We start from the raw sequence: 27,513 nt of genomic DNA on the forward strand, positions 1-27,513 counted from the left end.
TTTTGTATGGGGAGAAAATAGTTTCTGTCCATTCTGAAAGAAACTACATATTCAGGTAACATTTCCAAGCCAATTCGCAAAGCCCATTGATTTCCCATATCAAAATCCCATATAGTATCTTCAGTACTCAATGCCAGACACATTACCTGCTCCAAAACGAATGCATTCCATGACTCATTCACTGAGGCCAACAGACTGGTTATAAATGATCCACTTCTTTATGGACACTGATGCAATATTTGAAGTTTTGAGGAATTTAAAGATGCCACCTAGTAGGAATCCAAATTGTTTAAACAACTTTATTTGCTTCTAACAATTTTAAATGTAACTCTTTTTTTCAGTATAATTTAGCAAATTAGTTTCTCTGTATACATGGTTTCAAGGAGGATCCTTGAATCACTTTTCAAGTGTTTTTGAAACATAAGAAAATAGGATTTTTGGTCCTTAACAGTAATACAAATTTTCAAATTGCTTAAAAAAGTTTGGAACCTAAGCTCAAACCTCTTCCAGGTTCCATCATTGTTTTAATACCTATACTAAATCAACCAACATACAGCTAGAACACCAGTTTTGACTATTTTCCAAAAATCCTAAATTAAGGCATATATGATTAGGTATAAATTGCAAAGTTAGGCTGCATTTACAAAAGATGTAATCAGGCTAACACTATTCCTGCTGAAGTTCATGTAGCAGTAAATACAACATAGCTGTTGTTACATGAGGACCTAAACTGACAGAAGAGTAAAAAAAACCCCACATTTCTGGCCTTTTTTGTTTTTTTCCCCCCACTGGTTGCTCCTTCTTATTTCCAGTCTCTTCATGACAGCACAGAAGCCCATGCAGGAGTGATAACAAGTTTGGAAAGCATCCATCCAGAAGCTCATGCTACCTGACTGGTTCTAATACACATTAGAACTTCACTCAATGCAGGGATTCAACTGTTACTGTGTGGTGAAAACTGTACCTATATGCATGAGACTACTTTTTTTTTTTTTGTGGTAATGATGACTTAAAATATTGATTCAGAGTAAAATTAGGCTGTTAAAAGCTGGTGTCTGGAAACCCATGAAGAAACAGCTAGCCTTTTAACTATTGTTTAACCCAAATAATTCATCTATGAGACTTCCTTTCTACTAGACTCCATATATCTGATATTCCTGGAGTCTGCGCAAAATCTAGATAGTGTCTTTCAATGTTAAGAGATTTCTGACTCCTATTCAGAGGACATTACTTGAGCATCACATCATCACACCTAATGGTTTCCAAGTTTAATATTCAGGACATAAACAAGCAGATGTGATGACATCACCAGTTAACACCAGGCTTCATGACCTCTTTTATCTGATCTGTGCATTGGCACTTTAATGCCACTTTATGATCCACACAGAGATGAGATTACAACATAGAAGGCTGTATTGACAAAATACACCTGGCTGTGTTACAGAGTTTCTAAACTCACATGACTAATCTTGACTAACACATTCCCAAAAGCATGCCTTAGGTGGGACAGGACAAAGTACTCCCCACGCTCAGGAAAGGCACAGGCACAATTGACCTAGAATAGGAGTGATTCCACAGTGCAGAAAGTGAGTAAACCAAGGTCTGTCACCATGTCTCTCCTCTTCTGAACCTAAAGAATTGTGCTGCAATTTTCTTGAGTTGGAGGAATCACAGAATTTTTTAGGTTGGAAGAGACCTTCAAGATCATTGAGTCCAACCCATGCCCTAACACCTCAACTAGATCATGGCATCAAGTACCACATCCAGTCTTTTTTTAAACACTTCTAGGGATGGTGACTCCACCACCTCCCCAGGCAATCCATTCTAGTACTTTATCACTCTTCCAGTGAAAAACTTTTTCCTAATATCCAGCCTATATATCCCTTGTTGCAGCTTGAGACTGTGTCCTCTTGTTCTGTCTGTTGTTGCCTGAAGAAAGAGACCAACCCCCAGCTGACTACAGCCACCCTTCGGGAAGTTGTAGAGTGTGATAAGGTCACCTCTGAGTCGCCTTTTCTCCAGGCTAAACAACCCCAGTTCCCTCAGTCGTTCTTCATACAGCTTGTGCTCCAAGCCCCTCACCAGCCTCATTGCCCTCCTCTAGACACCCTTAAGCATCTCAACGTCCTTCCTAAACTGAGGGGCCCAGAACTGGACACAATACTCAAGGTGTGGCCTCACCAGTGCAGAGTACAGGGGAAGAATGACCTCCCTGCTCGCCACACTATTCCTGATACAGGCCAGGATGCCATTGGCCCTCTTGGCTACCTGGGCACACTGCTGGGTCATGTTCAGCCAGCTGTCAACCAGTACCGCCAGGTCCCTTTCCTCCTGGGCACTGTCTAGCCACACCGTCCCCAACCTATAACGTTGCAGGGGTTATTGCGGCCAAAGTGCAGGACTTGGCACTTGGACTTATTAAACTTCATCTTGTTAGACTCTGCCCATCTGTCCAACCATTCCAGGTCTTTCTGCAAAGCCCTTCATCCTTCCAACAGGTTGACACACTCTCCCAGCTTAGTGTCATCTGCAAATTTACTAATGAAAGACTCCATGCCTTCATCCATGTCGTCAATAAAAATATTGACCCGAGCTGGCCCCAGCACAGACCCCTGAGGGACACCACTAGTGACTGGCCACCAGCTGGATGCAGCACTGTTCACCACCACTCTCTGGGCCTGGCCATCCAGCCAATTCCTAACCCAGCAAAGAGTGCTCTTGTCCAAGCCACAGGCTGCCAGCTTATTTAAGAGTATGCTGTGGGAGACAGTGTCAAAAGCTTTGCTGAAGTCCAGATAGACAACATCCACAGCCTTCCCTGCATTCACCAGATGGGTCACCTGGTCATAAAAGGTGATCAAGTTGGTCAAACATGACCTACCCCTCCTAAACCTGTGCTGGCTGGGTCTGATACCCTGGCCATCCTGTAAGTTCTGTGTGACGGCACTTATAAACTGTTCCATTATTTTGCCAGGTACTGAGGTCAGACTGACTGGTCTATTAACTACCAGGATCCTCCTCTGCACCCTTTTTGTGAATGGGTGTCACATTGGCCAGCTTCCAGTCATCTGGAACCTCACCAGTGAGCCAAGACTGATGGTAGATGATGGAGAGTGGCTTAGCAAGCTCATCTGCCAGATCTCTCATCACTCTGGGATGGATCCCATCTGGTCCCATAGATTTATGGATATCCAGGCATTTCAGTAGTTCTCTGACTGCCACCTCTTCAATAATGAGGGGACCATTCTGCTCCCTGACACCATCTACCAGCTCAGGAGGGCAGTTGTCTTGAAGGCAAGTCATCTCCTCACAAAAAACTGAGGCAAAGTAGTTATTAAGCACTTCTGCTGTCTCCTTATCTGCAGATATTAAGTTCCCTCTCTTGTCCAGTAAAAAAACAAAGGTTGGTCTTACCCTTCATTTTAGCATTAATATATTTGTAAAAACATTTCTTATTATCCTTTACAGAAGTTGCCATTCTAAGTTCGAACTGAGCTTTGGCCTCCCTAATTTTTTTCCTACATGCTTTAGCAGGTCCCTTAAATACTTCCTGAGAGACCTGACCCCTCTTCCAAAGCGGATACACCCTCTTTTTATTCCTAAGTTCCTCCAAAACCTCCTCGCTCATCCAGGCCGAACATTTACCCCATCAACTTACCTTTTGGCACACAGGGACAGTCTGTTCCTGTGCCCTCAAGATCTCTGTTTTGAGGCATGCCCAGCTTTCATGAACTCTTTTGTTTTTAAGGGCTGCTTCCCAAGGGATGCTCTGAATAAATCTCCTAAACAGGCCAAAGTCTGCCCTCCAGAAGTGCAATGCAAGAGTTTTACTTGTGCTCCTCCCGACTTCACCAAATATTGAGAACTCTTTTATTTCATGATCACTTTGCCCCAAGCGACTTCCAACCACCACATCTCCCACCAGTCCATCTCTATTCACAAACAATCGATCTAACATAGTCCCTCCCCTGGTGGGCTCACCCACCAGCTGTGACAAAAAGCTGTCCTCCATGCACTCTAAAAATTTCCTGGACTGCTCCTTTTCTGCTGTATTAAGTTCCCAGCAGATGTCTGGTAGGTTGAAGTCACCTACAAGAACAAGGGCTGATGATCTTGAAACATAACCTGCTTATAGAATAAGTTATCCACCTCTTCTTCCTGGTTGGGTGGACGATAACAGACTCTCAGAAGGATGTCAGCCTTGTTGGCCTTCCCCTTAATTCTCACCCATAGGCATTCAACTCCATCTTCCTTAGTTTCAATTCCTACAGTATCAAAAGTCTGCTTAATATAAAGGGCCACCCCTCCACCTCTTCTTCCTTGCCTGTCTCTTCTGAAGAGCTTGTAGCCGTTGAGTGCAGTGCTCCAGCTATGTGACTCATCCCACCATGTTCCCGTGATAGCAACTACATCATAGCTCTGCTGCACCATGGCCTCCAACTCCTCTTTTTTGTTACCCATGCTGCATACATTGGTATATATGCACCTCAGCTGGGCTACTGACTTTGCCCCTAACTCAGCCTTGCAACCCTCGGGCCTGCTTTCAGACAGCCCAGCTGCATCCCCTTTCCCCTTCAAACCTAGTTTAAAGGCCTCTCAACAAGTTCTGCCACTTCACGAGCTAAGACTCTTTTGCCCTTAACAGAGAGCTGTATCCCATTTGGTTCCAGCAGAGCAGGTGCTGTAAAAATCTCTCCATGATCAAAGAATCCAAAATTTTGCCAATGACACCAACCCTTAAGCCACTTGTTGATGGTGTGAGTTCTCCTGTTTCTTTCATCATTCTCCTTTGCCACCAAAGGGACTGAGCAGAACACTGTGATCCTGCCCTATCAATTACCTGACCCACTGCCCTAAAGTCTCTTTTAATTGCCTTGACACTCCTCTTTTCAAACTCATCTCTGCCAGCCTGGAGTATCAGCAGTGGGTGAACCAGCACAGGAAGTCTCCCAGTGATATTTTGTACCCAAGCCCTAGGGAGGCAGCAGACCTCCCTGTGGGATGGGTCGGGTCGACTTATGGAGCCCTCTGTTCCTCTCAGAAGGGAGTCACCTACTACAATTACCTTTCTTTTCTTCTTGATGTTAGAGGTAGTGATGCATCTTTCAGGTGAATCATAACTGGGGGACTCACTGGGCAGAAAATTTTCTTCTACATCATCTAGTTGGCCCTCTAGATCCAGGACCTCGTATCTATTGTGAAGTGGCACCTGGCTGAGGGAAGGGGAAAAGTTTTTGTTATTATCTCCCCAAGCAGGGACCCATTTCCACTCCTCTTCATTTGTCAGGTGCTCTTCTATTACCTGAGAGCAGGAGGCATGTAAATCCTCAGACTCACAGTCAGAGGCATCCCTTAAAGATGGAATGGCTGAACTCCCCCAGTCTATTTCCATTTCACTATCCCTGATAGTTCTTAATCTTTCAACTTCCTCCCTAAGCTCAGTCACCAGCAAAAGGATACCACTCACCTGTTCACACCGTAGGCAGGCCTCCTCCACAGCACCCCCTGAAGCCACCAATAAGGTCAAACATTCCAGGCAGGAATGGGTCTGTACAGACGCATCCTTTTTGGAGGGCTCCACTTAGTCACATATACTTATGCCAACCACAGTTTTTGACCGTGTAGAAACCATTACCAGCAGACACCTCAAAAGCATCCAGCCAGCAGAAATACTTTAAACAACACAGAGGACACCTTACTTGCTTGCAATACTGCCTGCACAAACTGCCATGCAAACTGCCTTGTCCACACCCCAGTGACTCGCCACACCACTGTTTGCCCACTCCAGGTCACTGTGCTCCCCAGAGACCTCTTATAATCAGCCACTCAGTATCAGCGCAGGAAGCTCCACCCCTTGCTCCTCAATGACTCACAAATGCTAATCACTCACCTGAGAAAATGTATTACCTGGAATTCCTGTTCTGTTTGCGCTCACTATAAAACTGGTAGAGGTTGTGCATGGAGCACCCAACACTGGAACAGTGTCTTTTAGACGCTGAAAGCATCATCAACAGGCTGGTGCAAAATGCAGTTTGTTTCTTGTCTTTGTTGTTATATTTGACTGACACTGGCATTTCAATGTGTCCAAGGACTTGATTAATCCTAAAAATGGATACTGGAAACAAGACTGCTGTTTACTAATTGTTAAATAGACACCTACTAGCCATTTACATGTCAGTAATTTTGTCTTGATAAGTATTTCCTCCATTCATTGTGCACCAGACTAGAAATTCACTCATTCAGAGATGTTAATGTGTGTTATTTGGTTTCATATTGTATTTCATTTTTATATTGGATTTTATAATGGTTTCTTCTGGACCCCCTGTTCCCTTGGAAAATGTAATATCCCAAAGTTTGTCCCTGCCCTCCCCCCAGCCCCCTTCCTGGAATGTAATCCAACCCTGTTCCACATCCACCTTATCCTTGATTGGGTATTGGCTTGTCCCAGCCCTTAGCCCCTTCCCTGGATATAAGTCCCAGGCTATGCGGTCCTCTCATTCTCTTGGTTTGGGCAGTGGGGCAGGGCTCAGGGCTCCTGACCTAGGCTGGGGCAGGACCACAGAAGAAAGACTGAGTAAAGCCCTGGTTTCTCCTCGGATCAAGTGCAGACCTTCCTTTGCTATCGACAGGGTCTTGCTCTCTCTGCTAAGGGAAAGGTTCTCAGCTGCCCCTGGGTTTTGGGACCCTGAGGAAACCCCTTCCAACTGCAGTTTGTCTCTTGAGCTAGCTGGGGCAAGGACGGAGCTGGAGAGCTCCATGAGAGAGACAAACCACATAGAGAGGGCAGGAGAGGCATAAAAAAATGAAGTATTCTATCTGCTGGACAATGACTGAGAAAGCTAACTAGATCCTGGTTTTCCTATGGTACTCCTTTGTCACATGAAAATCCTCAAAGTTTAACCCAGAAACTTTTCAGACTGATAATACCAATCAACATCTGCAATAGTTAGTACTGCAATAGCTATGTGATACAGTTATATAGTAGTATGTTCGGGCCACCAGTAGACCTCTGACATCTACACCAATCCTAAGAATGTTTTCACCTGGAGATAATTTAACTAACTCTGAAAACAACTGAGAGAATTTCAGATGCTATGGAGAGAAATATTTCTCTTGAGGATTAGTAATCTAACCTGTAATGGCTTTCCCTTCTTCCTCTACTCCCATACAGCCTACTTTGTGCCAGCTTTTGAACTACTATAACTGCTGGTTTCCAGGTAACTTAAGCCTTCCTTAAAGAAAAAAAAAACAACAAAAAAAAAACCCCAAACAACAAAAAAACAAACAAACAAAAACCCAAAAACCCCACACCCTCTAATTCTATGCATTTATTGCCATGTTATACAGAATTAGCTCATACTGTACCCAGTGTCTTACATGTTGCACTGCTGGCATTTGCTGACAAGTCAAAGCCCTTGGGTCTTCCTTTAGATTGATTTAGGGCCAATGTGGTTTTTCCTACTGTAAGAATAATGGTATTTACCCAACATGTTAAGATTCAAATATGGCAGCGGACCCTGTAAGGCCCTGGAAGTAGGATTGCCCCACTTTCTGTTGTTATACATGCTAAATGTAGGTGCAGAGATCCTGTGAACTTCCATGACAATGCCACATAAGACACACATATAACCTCATAAGCAATCTTAGCAAAACATTCATGTTTGCCCACAAAGGAAACCGCTTTAGGTTTGCCAGGCATGCTGCATTACCAACAGTGATGGTATATAAATAAATCACATTCTCACATGAGAAACTGGACTAGTGGCATCAGTCATTCTTACACATTTTGGCAGTGATGCCTTAAGTTTTAACTTTCGTGGTTTTCAGCTTCTGTGTTGCCTAGGGGTGTAGATCTGAGCCTCATATTAAGCGTTAGTAAGCTTTCTTCACAGAGTAGGTAGACAAAACAAATCCTTTTTTCTGCTGAAGACCATGGACAATGAGTACAAGTTTCAGGTCCAAAAGCACACAACGGTGTGCTGAAGAGAGAAAACAAGGATGAGACTTCACAACCTGAAGTTGAACTTCACCACCTAATTGGACAATTAAACCCCAATATGCAAATAGACGAAACTTGTAAAAGTGCAAGACCTCGTGACCAGTTGTCCATTCTGTGGCCATTTTAAGAACATCTTGGGTGTAGCCCTGGCCAGGCTCCTATACTGGCCAAGGTGTACCCTTAAGGCCTTTTAATAAATGTCTGCTTTATTCTCTAGCTCTGTCCAGTCTCCATTACAAGTCAGCCTTCCCAAGGTATCAGTTGATCATCAAAATATCTTTAGATACTAAAAAAACTTGAACTTTACAAACCTAAATTTGAAATGTGGCTTTAAAGAAGAAAAGACTTCTCCCTCATGCACCTTTAGTCTTGAACCCCTTAGTTTAAATAGGAAAGAAAAAAAAATCTCTTTTCCTAGGTTTGTACTATTGAATAGAGCCATCTCCATGTAGGATTGTGCACAGTAAGATCACTGTAACTCAGCAGTATATCAGCTTTAGAAATGCATAATGCATTTTTTTTTAAATTAAAACTTCAGAAAAATGTTTTCATCTGTACAAAGTAGCTGTAAATCTTTCATTTTTCAGGATTTTTCTTTCTATTTTTATGAGTGGAATGGCAGCAACGATCATACACAAGGGAAAAGGAGCTGAGATTGCTGATATATCATTGTGAAGAGAATTTCTTTGAGAATGTTAGATAATGGTTTATTTATATGTCAGATCCTTACATTTAAATAGGACAAGAAACTCTTTACTCCAGTAAACTTCAAAGACCTCTTCAGGGGCATGTAAGACATTTTGTAGGAAAGACAATTTCTCCCTACTTTAGGTATTATATCTTTTCTCCAAGAGAATGAAAAATCCTTATGATCAGTAGCTAAGCTCAGTTTTTCAGTATACAGTTGTGCTGAAGAAATTGGACTTTTGCAAATAATGGCAAAAAGATTTGGAACAAAGGTACATGACTGCAGACTTGTTAATGGACAAGACGGACAAGGTCTTGGGGCTGAATATTGTGTACTCTTAGGGGAATTAAGAAAGATCATCCTCCCTTCTGCAGTAATCTCCATCCCAGAAGAAGGTTCTCTCTTTTGTATCTGGTTGATGCTTCTTTTTGGGGGAAATTCAGTAGAGGGTACTGCACCAAGAAATAAGGTAATCAGCAAAAATCTGACAGGGACTGGTTGCACAAAAACATCAGCAGGAAAACAAAAAAAGAAAGCAAGCAAAAAAAATTAAATTATTCCATCCTCTGGTAATCACTAGCACTGCTACAAAAATATCAGTTAAGGATAGAGAATAATTCATGGCTTTAGGAGTGGACATTGCCCATTTCAGTACTTCTGTTCATCCTAATTGTAAAATACAAACTTTCATTTTTTTCAGAGCATTCTTCTAAGACTCAAGAGTAAGAAGTGCATTTTTCATTCCCAATAGGCAAACGCTAAAAAAATCCAGAAAATGATGCTCACTCTTTCCTCTTAAACATCACTATCTTTTTCAGTGATGGCTACTCAAGAAGCTATTATAAAAAGAGTGTGCACTCTCAGGTAGAAAGTCACACCGCTCTCCTACCAAAATGATTTCAGCCATTGTGTTAACACTAATCAGTATTGTGAAGTGCAGTTTAGAATAGGAAACCCCTCTTCAGGCCGTGGTCTCTTCAAAGGCAAAATCCAGATGAATCTTTTTAATAGTGCAAGCAAGAAGAAATGGACTATTGATAAAGCAGTTTATTTTGGCTAACAGATGAGGCAAATTAACTCAGCTGCAATCTCCTCAATCTGCTGCTGCCTAAAATAGAGAGAGCTGCATGGAGAAGGCCAAATAAGCTGTTGTAATCTTTCCATCTGGGAAAACTCAAGCAGCTATCATTCACCACTGTCATTTACATAACTGGTGGAAGAAAGAGGAAACTCACATACTGAACATGGAGATAGTGCTCTGTTTGTTTCTCAGTTTTGAAAAGCATCATTTTTCTTTGTATTTCAAATCATGTAGGAATGACAGAGCATTCATCATAGCTAATCCAACTATGAACTTAAAACTAGGGTTCTTCAATTCCCACAGCCCCTGCAGTGACAGCTGATTTGCAGTAAATCAGGATGGAACAGCAAAGAGATCAGCACAACAGCTTGCAGGGTGCAGTATCAGGAATCACACAGGACATCCATGAAGGGTAATCCTCACTTTGCAGAGCATAGCACCACCGCTCTGGGATCCATAATACCAGGTGAGAGTAGCATTCAAATCTTTGACAGCCATGGCAGCAGTGACCAGGAGTCCACAGAGCAGACTCCAGAGACAACCTGCAACAGTGGAAATTTGATCCTGGTACAGCTTCTGTCTCTTGCGTGCTTGTTTGGGATTGTTCAGCTATAACTTTACACTGCCATTACTACTTCCATGTCATTTCACAAACAAGCAGATACTGACTTTCTATATAGTTCACAATAAATGATGTACCAGTTTAGTTAAAATATTCTGGGAAGAACTTATTACAGGCAAGAATAATTTTTGGCACAACAGGTAAATCTCCCTGAAGTGCTGTGAGATGGTTTTTGGCATTTAAAAGTGAAATGAGGCTCCGGCCAACATCCTCCACTTTTGAATGAACAGTGATCAATTTACCTCAAAATTAATTTTGCTACATTGTATTTTATACAGATTAAATCAAACAAAAGAAAGAAAAAAAGAAAGAGAGAAAGAGAGAAAGAGAAAAGGAGAGAAAAAAAGAGAGAAAGAGAGAAAGAGAAAAGGAGAGAAAGAGAGAAAGAGAGAAAGGAAGGAAGGGAGGAAGGGAGGAAGGAAGGGGAGGAAGGGTACTTCCTTCCTTTCTTCCTTCCTTCATTCCTTCTTCCTTCCTTCCTTTCCTTCCTTCGTACTTCCTTCCTTACTTCTTCCTCCTGTCCTTCCTCTTCCTTCCTTCCTTACTTCCTTCCTTCACTCCTTCCATATCCTTGCCATTCCTTCCTTCCTTCCATTCCTCTCCCTCTCTCCCTCTCTCCCCTCCCTCCTCCCCCTCCCTCTCTCCTCTCCCTTCCCTCCTCCCTCCATCCCTCCCTCCCTCCATGACCCTCCCTACCTCCCTCCTCCTCCCTCCATCCCTCCCTCCCTCCCTCCCCTCCCTCCTCCCTCCCTCCATCCCTCCTTCCCCCCTACCTACATAAATACAGACAGTCAAAGAAAGAAACTCCTTAGAAGGCATAGGCCTCTTTTCAACTTCTTGTGAACAAATTTCCAAGTCCTGCTGAAGCACAATATTCTTTTTCAGCCTGATGATACTCAAATTAAGGATATATAATATGTACATCTCTTTTAAAAACTGTGTTTATTAGTGTTGTTTCATTTTCTGATTTTGTGGGGGTGGATAATTGCTTTCATCTTCTAAGAGGTAATCATAAGCAGATTTATAGCAATTGACAAACATTTTTACTTTGTAGTGTATGAATGAGTAACCTATGAAAAAACCCACAACTGCCAATTAAGCACTCATTAATTTTATGTGCTAATCACTGTAAAAAGTTAATTATGTTTACTTCTATGAAGTTGTACAGGAGGATGCACAAACATTTGTTACTGAACACAATAATTAACATCTTGTTCCAGGAAAAATATCTGAAAGGTGACGTTAAAGTGAAATATTGCTCTATAACATTTTTCATACTAGCCACACATTTCTTGCAACACATATCTCTAGATGACAAAGGATTCTTGTAGTTCCTGAACCAGAGCTAAAGAAGTAACCGTCTTTCTTGCGTTTTTTTGCACTTTGTTGCTCACCTTCGAGCCACACACTAGATCCACATTTCTGGGATTTTTCACTATTTCAAATACTGATGGAGAAAAGAGCTTTTCTGTATGTATAAAGTGCTTGGTGATTTTATTTCAGGAATCAGCTCACGTGGTAAATTCATGCAGGATATAAATAGCCGGACAAAGTATGTTGTTTCCTCAATTTTCACTAGGTATGTATCTTAAAAATTTGAAGCAAAGCAAATTTCTTCCATGAAAAATTTCCTAGGGAAAGTAAGAAAGAAAATCACATAATTTTGAAATTTTGAAGAGGAAAAGAAAAAAAAAGAAGGGTAAAATTTTACTCATTGATAGTCCCTCAGACCCAGCAAAGACAAAGCTGAGCTCCAAAACTTGAATCGATCTGTTCTGTTTGCACTCTTTCCTCACCTTTCCAACAACAAGGGTCTTATAGAAATTAATACTGCCTCGATTCTTCCTATCATAAACCACAAACATTTCAAGTCCTGGATGAAATCTTCTTATAAGATTATGAATTAATCAGAACACGAAGTCTGTGTGAAGCCATGTCATTCCCACACTCATAATAGACTTTCTAACAATTATTCCCTCTTGGCACCATCAGGAGCTTACAAGGATCAAGAAACAATGCTTTTCTGGCTCATCTCTGGTTTTCCATACATGCCACCTGCATTTACTTATGTTTGTAGCACTTTAGGGTAACCCAGAAAAGAGATGTAAAGACAGGAGTACATGGCCTTTTGCATCTGAGAAAGTTAAAGACAATAACCAACCACGACAGACAGAAAACATTATTTTATGCTAGATAATATTTTCTGGAATGGCAGGAGAGGGCCTGCACTGCATATAAACTGACAGAATGAGATAAGATGCTAGAAAGAACACTTCTGTTCTAGTTAGTAAGGCCCATGTACAGACAAGCACACATTCAGGGCTGTGCTTAAAGTAGATGAAAAGAGATTGAAATCTGCAGTACCTAGTTGTTGTATTGCACTGGCTCTGTCTAGCAAAGCACTGGACTATTCTAATAACTGGGGAAAACAAGATGGGGAAAATATTTATAAGCCTGAAGGGCAGAATATATCAAGAACAACTACAGCCTATAATCAACACTTTCTCATAGGAGTTTAGCTCTGAATATATCCAAAATTACATGTTGAGAAAAAAATAAGGAAGAAAGGAATAGAAATCCTTGATAACTTACCCTATAGAACCACCAACAATCTTTTCACCGAAATTGGCAGCTCCTGAGCTCAGAGCTGTACAAACCCATGTGAAAACTACTCTTCCACACAGTAAGCAAGTAAATTATGTACAGCCCATAATTACTAATATTACATGCAATGATTCCCTATAAACTAGGGTCTAAGTAATAGCATTTTACCATTTTGAAATTATAACATCCTTTCGCTCACTTTAATAGCATTAAAATAAAAGCAGTAACAAGACGTGGAGACAGTCTAAATCACACATGTTAAAAAGGAATACAACCATAGAGACCTGTAATACTGTATTGCCATTGCTCTTACTGTATTGTCACTGTTATATAAAAAGTTGTAAGTTATGCCCTAGCTTTGCAAGGCCTCCAGACTCCTGAGTCATGTCAGGCTTGTTCTGAGCTAAAAGTTCAGCTTCTCAGGCCAAATTTTTATTTTACTTCTGCACACATTGTTTTACCAGGTTTAAACATTTTTCTCTAATTGACAAAACCTCGCTAGTTCATTCGTCATTTTTGCTTATCTTTGTATGTTAGCACAACAGTTTTATGACTAAAACATAATGCTGTACTATGCAGAAATGCTGGCCTATGGAATCACAATACTGACCTTGAGAAGAGGAGACACAGGAGATGGTGTAGAGTACAAGCATGGGATTACAAAAGGTGCAGCATAGACTTAGTATTGAAGATAACACCCATAGCTATAAAAAACTGACTCCTCAACAGTCAGTTAAAGAAATGTGAACATGAAGACACACAGATCTAGTATTAGTTGTAACAAAGAGAACAAAGAACAAGTATTTAACATACATAAAAGAAAGTGATTTTAAAAAAATGGATGAAATATGGGACTGTAGAACAACAAAGGAAGAGAAATGCCTGTTATCAACATTAACATGAACATCTGTTTCCTTCCTGTGAAAGACTCCAGATGCTGCCAATATAGGCAACACCACCAGCAGAATGAAAGCCACCACCCTTAGAACTTGGAGAAACAGGAGAAGGGAGAGCCTAACATCAAAAAAAGTGGGTAGCAACTGAGTGTATAACAGGATTATCTTGGTTTTTTTATGATTTTTTAATTATTTTTAATAGAAACTCTCTTTTTCTTCAGTAATAATGGGATCTTGCCTATTAATAACAACTAAACTTCTCAGATAAACTGTTATTGACTATGTCTCCAAGTCATATGATTCTTGACAATTTCTCAAAGACTTATTGTTTCTCAACCATGCAGAACCATCAGAAGTTGTTAATTTTTGGAAACACGCAAAAAGTAGCAGTGTCAGCAATCTGCACACTCAGGAAGCCAAGAGCATACTAATTGCTATGTGAAAAAGGTCCTGAACTCTGCATTCCATAGAAAATCCTACTCTTCAGCCCATAGATAAAATCAATATGGTCAATACCTGGCAAAGCCTATGCCACAAATTAAGATACCACTTCAAATAGGAAGGAATAAAAACCCCCAAATGCCCCAAACTTTTAAGAATCTTTCAATATGGACTAAATATGAAATGAAACTTAGAATTACATACAGACATTGAGAAACTCTAAAAACAGTGTTCCCCATCTTTGGAAGGAGAGGAAAATAATGAACTCAAACAGATTATTAATGCACAGATATGTTTGCAATTCTAGAGATATACTGATACCAGGATTTGAAAAGCATCACAAAGAATGAACTAGTACAGTCCCTCAGCAGTATTTTACATGCATGAAGGAGAAAACTGGAATTTTGCACTGAATATTAATGACAATGGAGCTGAGCTGTCTTTGATTGACAAGGCCTTTTACTAGGCTACTAGACTGCTTTCTATGTGAGAGACAAAGGTGTGGAGATTAACAGTTCTGTCAGTGATATGTTCATTAATTACTTTTTAAACACTAGCAGAAATGATTAACTTTGGCATAACAATTCCATCTGATATTCTATAATAATACCACACTAATCTGCAAATAGTTAGGATTATAAAATAAACTATAAGTAATAAATTAATTATTTTAAATAAATTATATGAATTTCCCCCATATTACCCTTTATACAATCTATCTAATCCCAGTTACAATTTTTGGTACTTGCTGCATCAATAAAACTGCTATCATACAGATAAATATACACATGCATAAAATCAGTTTTAAATGCAGGCAGAAAAACCAAAAAACCAACCAACAACAACAAAAGAAAAATCAACAAAAAACCACCACAACCCCCAAAAAACAACACCACAAATCTGAAAAAAACCTGCGCTAGTTTATGATAGCTCCATTCTTTCTTCTGCTTGTTGTTACTGATGCTGTAATTCTGGTTTTTGTGAAAGATTTGCTCTTTCACAAAGACTTCTGTGATGTGTGAGGGTACTTTGGTGGTGTATGATTTGTTTTTTAATTTTCTGGAAGAAAGCATAATTTTTTTTTTAAAGATGACAAACGTATTTAGAGGAACAAAAAAGGTTATTTAACGGTGAGACATGAAATGGTGCATATGCCACCACAGAGCAATTTCTCTCAGCAGCCTTTGCCTTCCTTACCCCATCTGGTCCTCATGTCTCTAACACCCACTCACTGCATTACAATAAAAATTATATTCAGATCCTTTGGGCAGGATTCTGTATTTCTGTAAGGGCTCTGAAGCAACTAACATATATCTGGAATCTGTAAGGGGAAAGAAAAAATAGAAAGCAGAAAAGAGACAGGAATCCAAGCTTTTAAAACTTCATTTGTAGGTTCAGCCGTCTGTGTATACATTGTCACCTTATATGGCAGGAGCAATTTGTTCCATGATTCCAAAGGAAAAGAAAGAGTCCAACTAACATGATCAGTATGATGCTGATTATATACACCACATATGTCCTTATCACAATGTAAGATAACACATGCAATATCAACTGGGAAGTCAGCATGTCTTTGACATGATCCCAGATGGGATCAAGGTTGTCCCCAAGTTCCTTGCATGTTTTTAGATTGTACTTTACATAAATATATATATGTATCTTTCATTTGATGAACAAAACACTTATTGAGTGGAAAGATGAAGCTCAAGTTCTGTCATGTTACTCCCCTGACTCTCATTACCTCCCTGTACTTGCTTTCCTGCTCTTCTCTTCTCTTTATATATACCTATGTCTCACCTATGCCATGGGATGGCATGGCACAGTCTCCACAGACAATACTGTGCTGTCAGAAAACTATCAATTGCAAATTAAATGTGCTTTACTCAACAGAAATAATTACAAACTTCTGCCAAAAAGAGCATTGGTTTTACTATGTAGAGAATTTGTACATTTAAAAGAATGCAAATCTTAAGCATACCATGGGGTGCACTCAAGTTCTGATCTGGCACAATTGAACTTAGTGAGGCTCTTGGCATTCAAAGATTTGCAAAGGGGGATTCCTCAGACTTCATGAAACAGAAGATGTGCATCTAAATGCTCACTTCAGAAAAAATCCTTTAACTTAACCTTGCCTGTTTTTTAATGGGTTGAACTTGAAACATGGACTGTTTAGTCTTGCTGACAAATTTACAGTTTAACTTCAGTGGAAGTTACTAGATCTGCAGTTTCTTAAAACTCAGTCAAAATAAAAATAAAACTCATTCCCAAGCTGGTTCCTTGCCTGAATCAGAAAAAAATCAAAGAGTCGTTTAACAGAGTATCGATCTCAGTGATTAGTGCAGGTTTTTGATTTTTTGGATACTTCAGATATCTGTTTAAAAATCCAAATTCATCCACTTGCTTGGGGCTAGGGAGCAAGGGGTTGGGAGACAAAACAGAGTCTTTCATGCTTTTGGAGCTCTGCATAGAGCACTCCTGCTTCCCTGACACACCAGCTGCACGGGGGCCATCATGATACTATCCAATGTCTGGGAAGCAGATCCCAGTCACAAGGAAAGATCCATCCTAGCCCTTACAAAAAAGGCTCAGCTACTCTTAGTCCAAGCAAACAGAATTCAGATGATGCGTACTTTACATATCTTTAAACTTCCAACCATTGCTAAGTTGTTCTTTGGAAAAGGAAAAAATAAAACTTCTTTATGAAGGAAAAGTCCCATCCATATATGGAGATTGTCTTCAAATCAGAAGACTTATTCCTTGCCAATAAGTCACAAATCAGCGTCCATTTTTGTGTGACACACGTTCACAGACCAGTTATTTTGCTACACTCTGAGCTGGTTTCTGCCTCCTCTTATCAGCAAAGCATGCTGCTTAAGGCACCGCATACAAACAACTGAAATTACTCTGGTGGGGGGAAATGGTGATAAAGAAAAACAAAGATGTGTTACATCAGATGTTAGTCAACTATTTCTATGCATTTTCAAGCCAGTTTCTTGCCAGTTGAATAACTGAGTTAAACTAGTGTGAAGGGGAGAGCTAGCAGATTTTTTCTCTTCAAAATATTTCACATTCACAACCTTGGTTAGATAATTTAGTGTGCAGACGTTATTGTCAGCTTCTTTTTGTTACTCATCTAGAAGAGCAGATGACACACTGAGCTGCAGCTTGGCATCAAGGAAAGTCTGCCTGTGTGTCAGTGTAGCCAGGATAGCCTGGACTCCCATAAGGACTAATTGGTACTCCAGTAAAAAGAGCTACCTTCAGCACTATTTAAAAAGAATATTCTAGTGGTTTTAGCATCCTTCCAAATGCTTTTTAGGAAGGCTTCTCTCGGTGCTCCTGTATTTCATCAGCTCTCCCTCTCATGGAAACTCTAAATCACATATTTAAAAATAGACCATCAGATTATCTGGGTAAATCATAAACTCAGCTTATCTCTTTCTTTGCCTTCAAAATACACAATTTATTTTGTCCACCAGCTCAGCAGTGTGAAGCCATCAATAATCCTGCTTGTCTCAGTAACCCCACTCAGTGATTGTCCTTGTGTATCTCTATTCTGTGCATGTATGTCACACTTGGGTGTTTGTCTGTGTGAGCATTAAAAAAGGATCCATGAATTCATAGTTCTGGGCACAAAGGTGTACAATCCTGCTGTGTTTATGCCCATGTCAGCTGTGTACATCCTAGCATGACAGCACAGCCTTACACAGTCATGGAGAATAATACCAGCATTTTGCAGTAGTAATGTACAAGTACTTCAATTATGCATTAAATTGTTGTTTAACACCAATCTGGATGACAGAAGCCCTGTGCCTCTCCTGAGGGCAGGCATAATCAATGCATGCAAGGAAGGACACAAAAATTTTTCAATTTCTCTTTCCCAGTGGTTCAGACGCACATAATAGAGCCTTCAGTAACAAACCCTGACCACAAGGCCACACGTTTCCTATACGTGTATCTCCTCATCCTCTTCCCCTTGCCAGTGCGGCCCATCAGGCCACGAGAGCCGGAGAAAGCCCCGAAGGGATATAAATAGCTCCTCGGGGGAGGAGGGGAGAGTGCAGCAGCACATTTCTAAAGATGCTTGCTGCAGAGGGTGGTTTTGCTACATTACTTCAGAAGGGAAAGGGAATCGCTAGGTAGTTCACTGCCGTAGCAGGTAAAGTTTGTGGAAAGAGGGCAGCAGCTGCCCTGGGGAAGCTGAAGGGGGAATGCACCGCTTGTTGGGAGAGCAGAGAGGTGGGGTTTCCTCTCTGAGTGTCCCACCTATTTCAAATCGTTTCCTCAGGGTCCCCCGTTCACTCCCCTACCCCCCCCCCCCCCCCCCCCGGGGGCTGCGTATAGGCACGAAGGGCCCACGGTTGAGATAGACAGCGAGGATACAAACCAACTCGGCGGAGGTGTTATTACCTCACGCAGCTTAGCTTATTTTCTATGCCAAGTTTTCTACAGAGCCAGGTGTGCTACTGATGCGCTCTGCATTGCACTGACTATGCATGCCGTAGTCTGAATTTGCCCCATGAGTGGGGCACGGTATCGCTGGCTTCCCTGCCCTGTCCTTGAAGAGACAAAGCCGAGAGATTCCGTCGCCCCAGAGCCTCCCTATCCTCTCCCTGCCTCCCGGAAACTTTCGGGAACTACAAATACAGACGCCTGAGGTACAGGTGCGCGCTCTCCCGTTCCCCGCGGGAGACAGCCCGGGCAGTCCTCAGCCGCCCGCCGGTCTAGGGGCCGCTCCGCGCCTCTCCGCTCTCCCTCCCCCCGGCGGGCCGGCACCGCGCGGCTCTGCAGTGCTGCAGTGCCCGGCCCGGCCCGGCCTCTCTCACCGTCCTCCAGAGCCGCTGCCGCTTGGCACTGACTGAGGTGGCGGTGACGATGAGGTGGGAGACGGACACCACCAGCCCGAAGACGATGGCCAGCAGCGTCCGGACGGGAAGCAGCGAGTAGGAGACGAAGGTTACCAGCATGAGCTGCCACATGCCCTGCTCGGGAGCGCTGGGCGGCTCCACGCCATAGGCGCCGAGGGAGAATGGGCAGCAGAGGAAGGAGAAGGTGAAGCTGAAGAGCAAGGTGAGCTTGACGATCTGCTGCAGCTGAGTGACCTGCAGATACTTGACATTGGTAACGATGAAAAGGGAGAGGAAGATGATGCAGTGCACCGGGTGCGAACCTTTGGAAATGGTCAGGCTGGGGCCGGAGAGCAGCTCCACCAGGGCTAGGCTGGCGGTTAGCACAATGAGGACGGCCAGCGCCTTGAGGGTGGACGTCTGCTCCAGCTTCAGGTTGTAGCTCTGGAAGAGAGCCTCCAGCTCCTTGCAGTCAAACTCGTCCTCGCAGGCGATGGCATCCAGCAGCAGCAAGGGAGGGGGTTCCCCCAACCCGGCTCCCGTTCCCGACGCCGCGGCAGCCTGCAGGGAGCAGCAGCAATGGTAGCACTTCTTCCTCTTGGTCTTGACTTTCTGAAACGGTATTTCCTCCATGTCAGTGCCATTCATAAACTCGGGGAAGAAATGCTCCACCGGGTGTCCCCCGATGCCGCTTTGCCCCCTCGCTGCTCATAAAAGACAGGGGAGCTGTGACCAGGAGCCACGGCCCCTCGCCCGCTGGCAGCCCCCGCCGCTCCGCGGGCGTGGGTCTCGGGCGCACCCGCCAGCCGCCGTATGCAACCCGCCGCGGCGGCAGACGCCCCCTCCGCTGCCACCCAGGAGCCGGGGGTGGCTGGGACGGCGGGAGGAGAGCCTCACTCGTGTTAATGTGCCAACCTTCCTGCCTGCAGTCTCGCTTTCCCCTCCACCCTCCTTCTCCTCCTCCTCCTACTCCTCCTCCCCTGGTTCTCCAGGGATGTTAATCTCCTAATGACACCAAAACACCATCCAAAGGTTTGGAATCAAACAGAGGGAGGGGTGGGGGCAACGGGTGGATGGGAGCTCAGAAAAGGGGACACGGGGATAATCAACAGGCGGCTCTCCCTTCAGAAGGCGCTGTTTGAAGAAGCGGGACCTACAAAGGAAAGCAAATGGGCTCCCGTGAGGTGGGTAACATTAAAAAATAAAGTAGCGACTAGGGGGAAAAAAAATTAATCCGACCCAGGATCCTCCAGGGGGCTGGAGGAAAAGTGCTATAGAGGGGCCGGAAAGAAAGCAGGAGGCAGCAAATGGCAGGGCGAGCCCCTTCCCAGGTTGGAGAGCATCTCACCGGAGCTGAGGATTGAGAGGCGCCTGCGCACCGATCGCTTGGGAAGCCGGACACGTCCCCACCGGGGCTCCGCGACTCGGGAGCGGCAGGGGGACAGCTGCCCCTGCACGGTGCCCCGTGTTCCTTCTGCCAGGAGCCCGGGACTCGCTGGTCCCCCGGGTGCGTCCGGCATCGGCCAATGGCTGGCAGCCCCGTGCTGCCCGCCTGCCTTAGCAGCTATTCGTATACATATATGTAGATACATAAATACATATATATATACACACACATATGCATACATCCATCCATATGTGTGTGCGTGTGTGTGTATAAAAATATATAAAATATACGTATAAAGACATAGAAATACATGTAGATATAAATGCATTTGTAAACATGTGAATATACATATGTGTTTATATAGATGAAACCTGCTTCCTTTCAGAAATAAAGTAGTATCTGACTGAATAAATATTCTGATGTTACTTGTTTTACCTCCTAGCTCTGAAGCAGTGGGAGAAAGTGTAGTGAATGAGAAAATTTTCAAGAAAGCATATTTCTGTGGGTGCTTCTGCCTGTCTGGGAGTACAAACCAGTCAGTGGCTGTGGAGGGTTACTCATGTGACAGGAGTTGAATATCACCCCACTCAAAACTGTACTTTGTGCCTCATCAAGAACTTGGATGTGTTGTCTTAGAAATAAACCCTCTAGTTCTGCCTATAATGCTGCTATCAGATACTATTACTAAGTTGCCACAAAAGAATACACTGCAATATGCTTTTTTGTAATCATTGCATCTAATTTGGGGATTATAAGACTGATTTCAAGCTCATCAAAGGAAAAGAATACCAGTGTTTCTTTTAGGTTTGGGTCAAACATTTGTAAGATTCAGGTCTAGGAAATTGTCAAAATAGAAGACTAAGGTTATGAACATTTGGCTTTCCAAAGACAGAGCAGGGATACTTTGCAGAATCAGAATAAAATCCTACTATCATATCATATGCATATGTTGAAGATCTAATTGCTGATTTTTGTGTCAGTGATTCTGGTTCCAGATTTGGGCTGAAGAGTGTCAAGATCAGCAGTAGGCAGGAATTCTTTGAGGTTTGTTATGGCTGTGAATGATGTTGGTACTTCACTTCTGGATAGTAAAGTAGCATTAAAAAATTCTCTGATACATAATCTAGGGCAACATATTTTTTATAGTGATATTTTAGTATTTGATTTTAGTCCATGCCCTACAGACTCAGTATGCAGTCATTCCTTTGAATCTGAACAGATCTCATCAGAAAAAGATAATCAACATTGCTGGAGTTTGTGTATTACAGATTCAAAATATTCCATACTTGGGACAATGACTATAACTTACTCTATGTTCATGGGGTGCAACTCATGGTGGTTTTCTAGACTGTGACTTAGATCCTCAAACACTTCAGAACTGTAAATATAGCTGATATTTAGACTTCTGTAACATCCTTCCAGAAGAAAGTAAAGGGGTTGGATTTGCTGGCCTAACTACTGGAAACAAGAGGAGATGTTTAGCTGAAATGAAATTAAATTTGACAAATAAAAAGTGGCTTCCTTTGTTTTGCAGGATCTCTTGTCTTCAGTCACACATATGTCAGACAAACACACTGTTGTGTTTTTACCTGTTCTAAGTGTTTTTCTGAGTTCATACATCCTGAGGGACAAACTAATATTTCACATCTCACAAAGTATAAGAGGTGGCACTGAGTTGCCCAGCCCTAGGAACTATTCACTGAAAGTAGCTGTTAACATTTCTTTCTTCTAGCTTTTGGCTTGCTGCTGAGGAAATGGAAGGTAATTTCCTACAGGGCACCCTGTGGTTTAGATTATTTTCATTCTTCTTACAGCCTCAGGTTGGGTTAGTTTGTGCATACATAAAGCGGAGAAAGACGATGCATATGCAACATATACATCTTCATTCTTTCTAGGTCAAGGGGAAGCAGTGAATTGTTGAAGCTTCATTTTCCTTAGACACTGTAGGAGTATGGAAATGCCACACAGTGATTAATGAAACTCTGCCATCCTTTATACACTGTTTCACATCACAGGGAAAATACTTCACCATACCCTCCATAGTGAGGAGCCCAAATTTGAGCACTTGATGTCACAAATACAAAGAGGAAACCTCAAAGGCTTTGTCTGAGACAGACATATTAAAGTAAATAACCAGCTATAAAACTGCTGGAATGCACTTGACACAGGACCATATTTCCTGACTTATCTGCTGCAAATGACAGTAGTCTTCCTGGGGTTTTTGAACTATAAACAACAATTTGTGGACTGTAGTGCACTTCTGGTTCATTTCTAAGAAAGATATGAGGTCGATTTTGATAGTTATTGCCCCCCAAATTCTGGATGTTGGCCAGAACCAAGCCAGTTCTTTCTGTTGAATGCTCTTGCATTTGTAATCAGAGACTACTCTGGGAATGAATGTAGTATTGACAAGAAAGAGTAATTAGAGCCCAGCTTTATCATCTTTATAACTACTTACTTCTACTATTATCTGCCTTTTTTTTTTTTTTTTTTTTTTTTTTTTTTTTTTTTTTTTCTTCTTCTCTCCTAAGAGGCAAATTGTCTTGATTGTTTGAGTCACTGGAAGTGAAAACCAATTTTTACAGAGAGCCAGGCCGTATGTGGTTACACTAAGTATAAGTCTCACTGCCTTTTACTGGACCATAGTCTTGAATTAAAAAGCTACTCAGAGTTTCAGTTCCCACTCAGTTCCTGCTTCCCCAATCTATTTTTATGTACTTCATGCTTGTAGATTCCCCACTCAATAATTATTTTTCGGTGTAATCTTTTTTTACTTTACTGAACTCAGTATGTATCTCATACTACATACATACAATCTTGTTGGAGAGGGTGAAACAGGAAAATCTTACAAATATGATTGCCTGGCAAAAGATTCTAGCAGCATGAAACCTATGAATGAAATAGAAATGAAAGCAAGCTTTGAGATGTAGGACGCCAAACGAGAAGACAGTGATTGAGTTAGCTGAAGACAAGATCCCTGTTGATTGAGCAATACCCCTAACAGACAAAAGGATGCCAAGGGTCCAAGGGGGAGGGGCCCTGTCAAGGTGGCAGGGAAGAGGAGTCTAGAAACTAGCTTTCAGGGTTTGGAATGTGGCACAGTATTGTAATGTAGTAGTTCCTATAGGCTGTATGTAAATTCTGTAGCGTTTGTGTCTTGTACTGGTTGGTTAGTGTAAACTAGAATATTCAACACAGAAGGAGATATAATGTATTGTAACAAAAACTGAGGTCTCTTGGCTCGAGCACGCTTTTAGCTTTGGCTGGCAGCTTAAGAAAGGCTCTTGTACTCACGGACTATGCAATAAAACACACATTTCAAGAGCTGCCCTGGACTCCAGAGATCTCTCATCGCTGTCCCCACTCTCTCTCTCACACAAACTTGCTGTTTGTTTCATCTTCTATAACAGTTTCAATCATTCACTGTCTGGTGCATTAGGTGGAGCTCACCTTTAAAAGCAATACTTTTCATAAAACTGTGGCTCCTCAGATTCAGGACAACTTTAGAGATAAGCATAATGAAAGTTTTGCATTGATAGATTTTTTATTTTTCTTGTGGTAATTTTGTCTGAGTAAGGATTGCAAGGATTTTCACCTTTTATCCATATTTAGTATTGCTTACCTGTAACAGAATGCTATGCTCTATCATCTGAGGCCGGGATAGAAATATCTTTTTTTTTTCTCACTGTCTCTGACAGTAAGACTAAAGACTCTGCATAAAGCTATTGAGAAATTTCTGCAGATTAATTCTAGTAGGCACAGCTTGTTAATGCCACCAGAGAAACCTATCTAGTCAGAGAAAAGCAGTGGCATGGGCAGGACAGAAGAGGTCCAGCACAAAATGGTAGGAATGGCCAGGTTTAAATATAAAAGTTGAACAGTGATTTCCTCCTCTCATGGATCTCTGAAACAGATTCCCAACTTCTAGATTTTGAGGAAAGTTTTGAAAAAGTGAAAGTATGTTTTTCCAAATCATGCACAGATTTCATTTGAAATCAATCTGGGAACTCCATTCACAGTCTTTTTTCAAGAAATTATTTCTGTGAGGCTGCTGAAAATTTGTCTCAACAGGTCTCATAAGCTTTATAATGACTGTTCCTTAAAATTCTTTGTGATTTTAAAGTTTGACTTACGGTACCTGTACTTTGATGGAGAAGAAATGAAGGAGACCATTCTGATACGTATCACTTCTACAGTTAAACAACTTTATCTGCAAGTTTGAATTCACCTAACTAGAGCACTTCTGCTACAGAGCTGACATAAACTTTGCCCACTTACAATAAGTGAAAACCTCACAACACCGACAAGTTCATTAGGAGACATTGGCTCCAGCCTCAGCAGTGTTGTCCAAAACCAAATTTTGGGTTCATCATTTTCTTTCTGCTTCTTCATGCAAGAACCAGTTTTAAGAGAACAGAGATGAGTCTTTCAAGGGTAAATTAAGGCTGTAATATGAATCACTCAGTGGCAAACCTGTGCCTTAGCTTCTGCTCAGGTCTAACAATAGCAGTTTTGTTCAGTTTCCATTGGACTGAACAGTGTTTTTTCACTCAGATTATTTTAATTGCTATTCTATCTGTATAGAAGTCTAATTGTGTGATCTATTGGAGAGAAAAAAAAAAAAAAATCACATGAGAAAAAAATTACATTAAGGCCTTGACCTCAAGTCAATTTTCAAACAAGACTGCTGCTAAAGCAATTAGGACATTTGACAGAAAAACAAATATGGCTAAAGTGGGTAATTTGCCAGCAGAGAAAGGGGATGAGTTTTCTTCAGACCTCTGCTGAGCAGAGAGTACCAGCATTAAGAGCATTTTAATCCTTTACCTGTCTCTTCTATTTTAAGCCTTCCAGAATGGCATGAGACTTGTGTGACCTACTGAACTTCCATATTAATATTAATGAATCTCTTCAGTGAGCAAGCAATGTACTTTCCAGCCAGAATAGATGCATAGCAGGTCAGCCAGATCCTTCCAACTTTTGACCAGTCATTCATTTTCTCCATCAATACTGTATCAACTCTAATTTATATATTTATTATTCATCTAAAGTTAGAGCCATCTAATGTCTATTATAAAGGCAAAATTTCCGGAAAGGTCGATGCATTTTTATGAGGAATTCATTCACTTTTTCTGTTATGTTCTCTAGTAAGCCACAGTTCTCAGGAGCTTTCCCAAATACCACACCCCATCTGGCCATGCTTCTGTCTCACCAGCTCCTACTTTATCCTCCCTGTTACCTCAGAGAAATGTCAAGATTTTTCCTTCATGAGACTGTGGATGGTAGGAGGGTGGAAATGACACAGGAAAGATTTCAAAGCTTCTTTAAAACAATTTGTTGTGCGCTTTGACAAGGGGTATACAACTGTGATATATATTAATTAAAAAACATCAGCAAAACAAGAAATCACAAACCAACTGCAGGACCTACACAGCACTTAGAGCACCTCCTTTTGTTATTTCATTTTAGATGTGTAAGTTAGAGCATACTCTTTTTCAGCAGAGAATGCCATAGTGCAAGATGTGATAGTGTAGCCATGAATGGTCTGCTACACCCTCATAGTGCCATGGAACTCCATGCAGAGAGGTACCAGCTCAGTTACTGACACCCATGTCACCAACCCATTACACTTGTATCAGAGCTTTCCAGCTCAGGCCTCATATTATATTTACATGTTTGTGGAGTAACCAGGTCTGGAGACAGCTTGTTCAGGGCTGCTATGGGATCTTTGCACTTCAGTCTGGAGACTAGAAATATTATGTTAGCCTTCTGCAGCTGACAACTTTTTCCCTGGTTTTCTTTCAGTAAGGTGGATCTTTCAATACATTGGTTATCTTCAGAATCACACTCCCATCTCAAGCTAAGAAATCACACAAGCAGTTATGTGGGTTTCCTCTAATAACACTATTATTTTTTCTGTCCCAGTCAGCTTGGTTAACAGACTTTTTCTGAGACAATTTCACAGTAAATATAGAAAAAACTCCAAACAACAAAACCAAACCCCCCAAAGTTCTGTTCAGCAGGATCAGTTCTCAGGCAAAATACAAATGTTTTTGAGTTTCCACAGACTTTTGCAAATCCTTTCAAAAAAAAAACAAGAAAAGAAAACAAAACTGAACACTTCTTCCCCAACATCTCAGTACTTAACTCTGCAGTAGAATAATGAAAATTTCCCAAACCAGTTAGCAGATTTAGTGAAAATTTCTGTTATGCAGGTGGTCTGATTGACCAAAGCATTCTTAAAAGCCCTTTAGCTGTAAAGCAAACTCAGTAAAATTCACACCAAGGTTAAACACTCCATTCTCATTGTAGGAGTTCTGCAAACGTCTAGCATCAGGATGCTCGCAATGTTTAACAACATTACATGAGTCAGATTCTGTTCCGTGAAATCAGAGGAAGTATTGATACTCACTGCAGCTATATTAGCCCTGGTATTATAACCATGCTTATTTTCCAAGGAAGGCTTCTGTTCCTCTCTATGTTAGTACTTCTGTTCCCTAAGGTAAGAGCCTATATTATTCTTCTTTGCCTAATGAAATGTAGTTTAGATGTATTTCAGAATGTGTATAAAGACAAACATTTTGGTTAGTGTGATCCCTTAAATCTCTTGAAAGAAAAAGACAAGATGTATGCAAAAATAAAGACAAATTATAGCAGCTTATAAAACACAATACACTCGTAGCCATATTTCTGATACATCAGTTTTAAAATATATATATTAAATAGTAATTCATATTCAGTAGAGATGTTTTCCTCCTATTTTACTTATCTCTAGGTTATGTGGCACACATATTCTTGAATCCCTTGAGCATGGTATAATAATTTACATACTGAAAGTTCAGTAAAAAAAATATTTTTTTTCTTTTTCTTTCTTTTTCTTTTAATGAAGCCTATCAGTTGCTCAAGATTTTTTTAATCCCGTGTCTGTTTTCATTAGGTCAAGTTTTC

At 41.4% G+C, this 27,513-nt stretch overlaps 1 protein-coding gene across 1 annotated transcript in view; it reads right to left on the minus strand.

Annotated features, from left to right (window-relative positions):
- ADCY1 (adenylate cyclase 1) overlaps positions 1–19,979 on the minus strand; it is a 180,607-nt gene extending 160,628 nt beyond the window's left edge. The window contains exon 1 of the mRNA XM_040077081.2: positions 19,158–19,979. Within this exon, the coding sequence (XP_039933015.1) occupies positions 19,158–19,826 (669 nt within the window). The 5' untranslated portion in view covers positions 19,827–19,979. The remainder of the gene's footprint in view (positions 1–19,157) is intronic.
- Positions 19,980–27,513: the final 7,534 nt, after the last annotated feature.

The sequence above is a fragment of the Hirundo rustica genome, chromosome 1 (genome assembly GCF_015227805.2).
Source record: "Hirundo rustica isolate bHirRus1 chromosome 1, bHirRus1.pri.v3, whole genome shotgun sequence".
NCBI classification, from domain to species: Eukaryota; Metazoa; Chordata; class Aves; order Passeriformes; family Hirundinidae; genus Hirundo; species Hirundo rustica.